Below are 8,906 nucleotides of genomic sequence, written 5' to 3'. Positions count from 1 at the left end.
TATAAAAAGCTATAATAAAAGTATCATTCCTTTTAGTATTTTCTATAATTAATTTCTATTAGTCTTACATTTTGCGAGTTGGCCTATCATTTCACTTCACCAATTATTTGGTTAAAAAATATATAATAAATAATCATTTCACTTCACCAATTGTTTGGTTAAAAAATAATGATTCAAGAATAAGACCCAAATACAGTCGGGTTTGGTATTGAGTAGATTTAAATATTGTTGGGTATGGTGTTGCCACACTCAAATGCTATTAGACTAGCAGCAACTACCAGGTCAGCAGCTTGGCCTAGTGTTGCCAGGCCAACAAGCTGGGCCCGGAGCGCATCTCTTGAAGGTGTTGAGTCAAAGAATTTTCTACCATCGTGCCCCGAGCGTGGTTGGATTTGCTCTACCCATGAATTTAAACATAATACCTGAATCTAACGTTATTAAATTCTATAAATTTTTACAAAAAAAATATTAGATGAATTATTTCTCAACAAATAAGCTTAATTAAACAAGTTTACACTCCATTAACAATATTAGGTGTATTAAAATTTTTCATGACCTGCTATGTCACCATCTTTTGACTGAATAAAATGAGTAGAATATAACTCAAAATATCACGAAAGTGAAATTACACTCTAAGTTCTATTTACAAAATATCAAGACTCATGGGTTATAAATACACAATGAATCCTTCAAAATAAAGATTTATAATTTATATTCTCTACTGCATGCATATTTGAGAGCATCTCTCTCTATCATATTATTGTATTTTCTCTCTCTAAAAATATACCTACTTAAGCATATGAGAATCTTCACATTTATAAAAAAAAATCTTTTATAAGTATTAACTATAAGATATCTTGATCTATCAAGTATTAAGTACAAACTATCAAAACCATTTTAACCATGAAAAATAAATGAGATTCCTAGGGACCATTAATTAACTAATTATTTAACTCGAAAGTTCTATTTCTAAATTATTTGGATTTTTGGTACTTTGCCACCGAGTCTATTAATATATGATGCGATAATTAAGAAAATAAATGAATTCTAATTTGATGCCTTTTTCTTCTTCTATTTTTATTTTTTTTTCTTGAGAGCAAATCGGTGGTTGCCATTTGATCGTGACCGCATCATAAAAGTGTGTTGCCATGCCAAACAACTAAATCAATAGACTTTTTTTTCAAGTCATAAACTCAATAGACTGAAAGGAACTGAAATGTTACTCAATAATAACACTTCCAGAACCCATAAATCCAAAAACACATAACAAAGGCACCAAGACGAAAACAAAATAGACAAGCCACCGTACCCTTTAAGAGAGAAGTTGCGTTTGACCAGCTTTTGATATAAAGTTTGGTTTGTACTAATTATCATTCCATCTTTCATTTTTATATATGCTTTGATTCATAAGTTAATTTGTTTCATATTATCAGAATTTGTCTTTAAAATATAGTATAAATATATCAATTTGTATACGTACGATTCACTTAAAATTCAAATCTCAGCCACAAAAATTAGAAGAAGAAAACAAAAATAAATTAAAGAGATTTTCAATAAGAAAAAACAGAAAAAATTATGTTCTCTAAGAATTATTTTAAGGGGCGACAAAACTAGAAATATTTTTCCAGGGGGGCTATAAATCTAAATTTCACTAGTTTTCAACTCTAAAATTTTAATTTACTAAAGTTATGGGGGGTATTTTTAAGTCTTTTCTTCTTCTTTTTTGCAAGGGTTGAGGTCTCCACCAACCCTCTGAAAATAATTTTTAGTAGTTATTTTTTAAGCATTTTTTGAATAGTGATTGAAGGATAAAAATATTTTAATTAAACTGAAATATTTCTTTTATTTTTCTCTCTCTTATGTTTTTTTATAAATAAAAATAAGTATAAATAATTATTTACCAAACATTATAAAATGCCAACCCCACCATTTACTTCTTAAAAAATACACCCCTTCTTTAAAAGCATCTCAGATTGGTAATATGGTTTTTTTTTTTAATTTATATGTACTCTAATGGTTACAAAAACTAATTATATTTTAATATATTTAATATACAACTATTTTAATAACTTGATATGACCCGATTGACTTGACATGTCTAAAAGCAACTTAGATGATTCTCAATCAATCCAATATTAAAGAATAAAATTTTAAAAAATAACCCGAGTAACTTAAATGAACTCGTCAAACTCATGACTTGGATCATAAAACAAGGATAATCTCATAAAAACAAATGAAAAAAATCATGTGAAAAAAACTAGTGAAAGATAAATTATTACAATAAATAGTGTTTTAGTATATATTTTTTTTCAAGATATATAAGAATAGCATTTTTATAAAAGAAATGATAAAATAACATTTTATTTAACACTACTTTTATAACATATAAAATAAATAATGAAAAGCTAAAATAATTTTTTATTTTTATTTTTAGTTTTCCATTTAGATGCTCTGCTTTTGACAAAAAGGTCGCCACAAACTTCGGCGAGTAACGGAGAAGTATAGATGACAAAAGATGACGTGTCAGCAGATGGAGCTAGATAGACAAAATTTTCCTTTTGATTTTGGAGAAAATGGTGTCCCACGTGCTAGTTACGGTCAAAAGACGGTGCCCATTACGGGACACGTGTGAGACTAACACTCCAATAGAAACCGTAGTGTTGGAAACATTGACCATGAGCATGTATTAGCAACTCTACCTTTATTACATGACCCTGACTGCCTATAAATCGTGGGTGGTCACTCTTCAACCAAAAAAGGATGGGTTCAGCTAATCTCCTATCCTTGTTCATCCAACCTTTTCATTTCATTTTATTTTTAATTTCGAGCCAAAATAATAATAATAATAACTTTCCCCAATTTGTAACAAGATTTTAGAAAATGAAATGAAATTTAACTAAGACAAATATTTTATTTTATTTTATTAACAAAATATAGGGAGCGTGAAAAAAATATTGTAATACTAGAGATAAATTATTATGAATTGCAATAATAAATTGACTATTATGAATTGCAATAATGAAATTTTTTTAGATTTCATATTTTTTCGCACATTAAAATTACAAACTTACCCTTGGAATGAAATTTAATTTAGGCTTACTTTGGGGGCAATTTTGGATTTTGATGTTGGGTTTCACGTTTTAATTAGATTAGCAGAGGGGTAAATTGATATTTTATATTAATTAAAAATTATTTAATTTTTGAATCTATCTGACGCATGTTATGCACATTGCCGAGTGTGGAAGGATCGCACACACTTTAATGGGGGAGTACGACGTCATTCGAAGGTGAAGCATTATCTTCCGCTGTATCATTAGATTCTTTGCAACATCTTCTTCCTTTACCGGCAATGCATGTTTTGTTTTTCTAGACGAATTTCAACTAGAGTTGCCTTTTTTTTCTCCTGTCAATCACGCCTGGTAATTAAAATCTCAAGGTAGTCCTATTTGTTTGTTGGGGATATTTGAGTATCAATCTTTATTCTTGTGATTTTTTATTATTATCTTTGGTCTTTTTATAAGGTTTTTTTTTCAATTTCAATCTTCAATTTATTTATTTTTTGTTTTTTCCTTTTTTAAATTTGGTATTGGTTATTTTTCTTCTTCATTTTTCTCTTTATCTCTTTTATAAACTTTCAATTGTTTTTAATTTTATCCATTGATCAAAATATTTTGTTTATTATTTTTTAAAAAAATTGGTCATTTTTAGGTGGGTTTTTCTTTTAACTCTTTTGTAAACTTTATTTTTTCTTTTTATTTTAGTCATTCAATCCAAAATTATCCACCCTTTAATTTTTTATCTTGAAATTTGATCCTTATTTTTTTTATTATTATTTCATATTTTTTTTTGTGATTGAATGTTTTTTCTTTAATTTTATCCTTTGACATTTGATTTTTTAAGGTTTAGACTTCATGATTTTTTTCAGGTTTGATGCTTCTGTTCAAATGGTTCGGGTCACGAGTTTCATGAGTTAACACAGGTTCTCATTTTTTTTTCTTGTGGATTTATTTTCTGTTTTGATCTCATTAATCCATGTTGATTTAAAAAAAAAATGCTTCATAGCTTTTTTTATTTTTTTTATAGAGTTATCTTAATCTCATAATCTGACCCAAGAGTTTAGCAACTTAATCCAAGTAGGCTTACACCTTCTTGTTCTTTTAGTTATTTTTTTTCTTTGGGATCTTTTTGTATTATTGACTTATTTTTGGAATTTCAATCACATATGATTTACACTAAAACATGATTAAAGAATTTTGAAGTTAAGAAATTAATTAATTTATCAATAACAAACTTTTATTTATAAATTCCGGTACTTATCTCATATATATAGGATATCGAGCGAGTTTGTTAATTACTTCTAATTAAAATACAGTTTGGGATAGCTTATAGTAATCAGCTAGAATTATGAATTATTACCATTTCTATTAAGTTAGCGTTAAAAGAATAAAGATTTTTGAAATGATCGAATACTAGCCATGTGTTGGTTATATAGTCTACCATCCAAAATATACATCAAGAACTTTAATGTTTTTTTTTTTAATTATTATTATCATGAAGAACTTAATTTCAAGCTTCTAGCTAGTAGCCCCATATTGAATAAAATATAGTAAGAATAAATCATGGGATAAAATAAGCATTGAACATGCAAAGGGGTGTCCATACCATATATATATAAAAAATCGTGGAATAAGAATCCTTTAACATTTTTGGTAAATAATTAAAATCCCTAGTAATAGTGAGCTATTTTATCAGTATTAGGCCTGGTTTTGAAAACTAAGAAATTAAAGTGTATAGGCATGTAAAATAAAGAAAAAGAAAAAAAAGAGGGTTTTCTAGACTTAATAATAATGCTCGTACCCTGTTAAGGATTCAACCTTTGTTGCTTAGTGCTGGACATTGCTAACCAAATTGATAATTTCTATACTTAAGTGAGACTTTTGATACGGTGGGTTGAGTTCAATTAATAAAAAAATAGAAAAGAGTGGAGATTAGCCAAACCTACCATCTAAACTAAATTCTCCCTCTCCCTCTCCCTCTCTCGCTCTCTCTCCCAAGAAAAGTAAAATAAAAATCTAACAAAAAGGTCTACTTTTTATTATAAGAAGAAAACAGGCATCTTAAGTAAATCCCCTTCTCTGAAGCTTTCAAGCATTGTGGTGTATCTAGCTAGTTCCTTCCTCCTCCTCCTCCTCCTCCTTCCACTTCTCTTAATTCCCTCTTCTTGATGTCAAATGAAAAGGAGGATCCATACCATTATGACCCCTTTCACTACAATATTCAGCAAGGAGCCAACCGGCCGGTGTCGGTGTTTCCATTCTTCAATGACAATCTCTCCATGTACAATCAACAAGCACCCACACAAAACTTACAGGGGTTTAGTGATCCCTCATTTATGAGCTTCACTGACTGTTTACATGGCTCCATGGATCACTATAACACCTTATCAAGAGCCCTCGACGTGTCTTGCTCGTCATCCGAGGTAATTAGTCCCGTTGATCAAGATGGTTCAAGGAAAATTGGTGCTGGAGAGTCAGCAGCTACAAATCAATATACTCCATCCACACCAAATTCCTCCGTATCCAATTCTTCTTCTAATGATGGAGCAACCGAAGAAGACCCTGGGAAGAGCAAGAAACATAAGCAGCCAAAAGAGAGCACTGAAGATGGGGATATCGATGGGGATGCTAAGAAAGTGTAGGTTTCTTGATTCTCTTTTCTAAGCTCATGGAAAAGGTTAACAAGCTTTTTAAGTAACTCCTGTTCTTTGGTTTTCAATTGACGGGTAATTAGGGTTTGTGGACACCACTTTTTTTTTTTTTTTCCAAGACAAATCGTCAAAGTCTTTAATAACTGGTGCAGTTACCATTGCCTTTTCTCCTTGATGGTTTTTGAACTTATTATAAGACTTTTTCTACTTGCAGTACAAAGGGATATGGGCGATCTTTTCTTATAAACTATTGTACCATATGCATAGAATTGAATACTTAATCTATCAGTTTCCAGGAGGTTAACGCACAAAAATCTAAATACAATATAGAGTATTATGTTTTAGTACGTCTAGAAGCCCTAGTCAAATGAAAGAAATTTCTGCTTAGCATTTAGATCACTAAGATCTGGCTCTATGTGCTTTGACTTCGTATTTTCTTGATCACCAGGAGCAAGACAAAAAAGAAGGAGAAACGCCAAAAGGAGCCACGGTTTGCCTTCTTGACCAAGAGTGAAATTGATCACCTTGAAGATGGATACAGATGGAGAAAGTACGGTCAGAAGGCAGTGAAGAATAGTCCTTATCCAAGGTCATTTTGCTCAACTATATATCTAATCACCCATAATTATATGCATTCATTAGAGATGTACTTGAGTATTAATCGATAAGAAATCGAAGAATGCATGCAGTTCCAAATGATTGATAATCATCGTTTGAGTTAAAATTATTTATTATATGCAGTTAGATTTTTATTAGCCGGATATGCTGATGAATTGTTAGCATATGTATTTAAATATCACATCTCTATTAGCTGTCATTGCATTCATGGTCTTTTACCCTCAAACTCTATATATCGAATCATGTTGTCGTAAAACTCCATCCCTCGCTACATTTACTGTCTATAGGATGCTGTAAGCTTCCATTTTGTGAAGCTAAATTTTAGCCAAGAAATTTACTACTCAGAATGGCAAGCAAATTAAGACCAAGAACTTTGGTGTCAAAGTTGTAGGAGCTTAGTTGCATTAGTCCTCTTTCTTTCTCTTGATAACGTACGTATTAATTCTCTTTGGACTATATATCATATTTGAGCCAATAGAATCTATATTTAGTGATTTTCTAACTTCTTTTGTACTTGAAGAACACGTATGTACATCTAGCTAGCTGACCACTGCATTTATAATGCTCTTATTACCCTAATAGTGCCTAGATATATAGTTGCCTTATCTACAAAGTAGACGTGAGGCCCAATAGTACCGCCGTTGGTTCACTATCTTTCATTTTCTTGACCCTTGCTTAACCACGTAACACTGAATAATCAGCACGTTACAAAATTTAGCAGTAGGCTAAAGTTTATGAAAATCTCCCAGCTGGAACCTGTAGTGAAGTACTCTCGAGCTATGATGTAATTAATCTGCAAGCACTTCTTTAGGTTCTTGGAAGCTTTATGATCAGTTTCGGTTTGTAAGTTTGGACCAAGGTCCATTGTGTTCCTTTTGATCAATGAATATATGTCTTCAAATTCACAAATTTAAAAAAAAAAAAAAAAACCTTTCTCCTTTGCCCGAAATTGCAGGAGTTATTACAGATGCACCACTCAAAAATGCATGGTTAAGAAACGTGTGGAAAGATCATTCCAAGACCCGTCAATTGTCATCACCACATATGAAGGACAGCATAACCATCACTGTCCAGCAACTCTTCGAGGTAATGCTGCTGGAATGCTATCACCTTCCCTTCTGGCATCCACATCGATAGGGCAGAGCTTTCCTCAGGATTTCCTGACTCGCTTGCTTCCACCAAGTAACCAAGGCGACCAAACTTCGATTTTCTATCAAAACCATGATCCACAGTATCAGCATCAGCTCTATGCTCCGGATTACGGCCTCTTGCAAGATTTAGTTCCCTCCTTCATCCACAAGAAACAGCCTTGAACTCTCTCTAGTCTCTCTCTCCCTCTCATAATTAATCTGTCTGTTTCTTTAGTGTACTTGGATTTTCATGGACGAACTAATACCAGTATGGTGCTCACATAGAGCATTGAATGCATATTTCTGACTACTGGAGTTTATGTACATGTATATACACACATGTATTTATGTTGGGGTGTATGTAGAATTCTGATTGATCCTATAAAGTCGAACCTTTTCCCATTTGTCAAAAGGTAAATGATGGGGTTCCCTTCAAGAGAACGGCAGTTTGCTTGAATCTGCCAAAATTGGAAGTGAGAGGAGAAGGTGCTGATAGGACTTTCACGTGTAAATGTTCAATTTCAAGTCGCTACACTATGCAAGGAGATCAGATAATTCACAATTAAAATATTTGGGTCTGTTAATTTATTTCTTCTTGTCAAAGTCTTTCAGTTCGGCGTGCTCTCCTTTTTCCTTGTAAATTTAATGATGATTCTGTAATGGTCACGATGCCGCTAATGCTTTGTTGCCCTCTCATTTTCTGTCAAACTACACAAATTATATATCTCTCTGTCAATTTTTATTTTTTTTATTTTTATAAATAAACTACATGCTAAAATTGACTTCTAGTATATATTGTATGATTGTGAATTAAGTAGAAATTATAACAATAAGTTGCTACCTTTTTCTTTTTCTTTTTTTTTGCAAAATCACACGAAGTGTAACTAAAAAAGATAAAGGAACGGAAAAAATTAGGAGGGGACAGTTTTCCCGATTGTGTAACAGAAGAGTACAAATATAATTGAGAATAGTATGGCCATACATGGTTTTATACACGAACATCCTCTATGTTTCCTTTTTATTTTATTTATTTTTGAGAAAATTGATTGATAGACAAGGCTATTGTAGATTTATTTATTTATTTATTTATTTTGCATCTAGCTAGAGTGTTTTGGTCCCATGGCTACTCAATATTTAATCTTCAGCAGTTCAGTCTCAGTTTGAACACTTTATGTTGGAATATTGACTCGTTTACTGACAGCAATTTGTTGGAAATCAGAAGGTATCAATTGTTTAATCCAACGAGTTCTGCACTTGATTCCAACACAAAATAATTTTAAACAAGAGACAAACATATGTAATGATTAAGTTTTCTTGGAATCCTAGCTAAAACGCGCTTGTCCAAAATAGTTGATCAGTTTAAAATAAATATAATAAAAATATAAATATGAAAATATAAAATAAATATTTTTCTAAAATTGAATTTCTATATTTTTAAAATAAAAAAATCA

General features: G+C 31.2%; 1 protein-coding gene across 1 annotated transcript; it reads left to right on the top strand.

Moving 5' to 3' along the window:
* The first annotated feature begins 5,022 nt into the window (after positions 1-5,022).
* LOC133693133 (WRKY transcription factor 71-like) lies at positions 5,023-8,133 on the top strand. Its single transcript, XM_062114266.1, has 3 exons — positions 5,023-5,694; positions 6,156-6,296; positions 7,281-8,133. The coding sequence occupies exons 1-3, from the start codon at positions 5,225-5,227 to the stop codon at positions 7,636-7,638; spliced, it is 969 nt and encodes a 322-aa protein (XP_061970250.1). The 5' UTR covers positions 5,023-5,224; the 3' UTR covers positions 7,639-8,133.
* The last annotated feature ends 773 nt before the right edge of the window (positions 8,134-8,906 follow it).

This window comes from Populus nigra, chromosome 5 (genome assembly GCF_951802175.1).
Source record: "Populus nigra chromosome 5, ddPopNigr1.1, whole genome shotgun sequence".
In the NCBI taxonomy this organism is placed as follows: Eukaryota; Viridiplantae; Streptophyta; class Magnoliopsida; order Malpighiales; family Salicaceae; genus Populus; species Populus nigra.
This window is presented reverse-complemented; position numbering and strand designations above follow the sequence as displayed.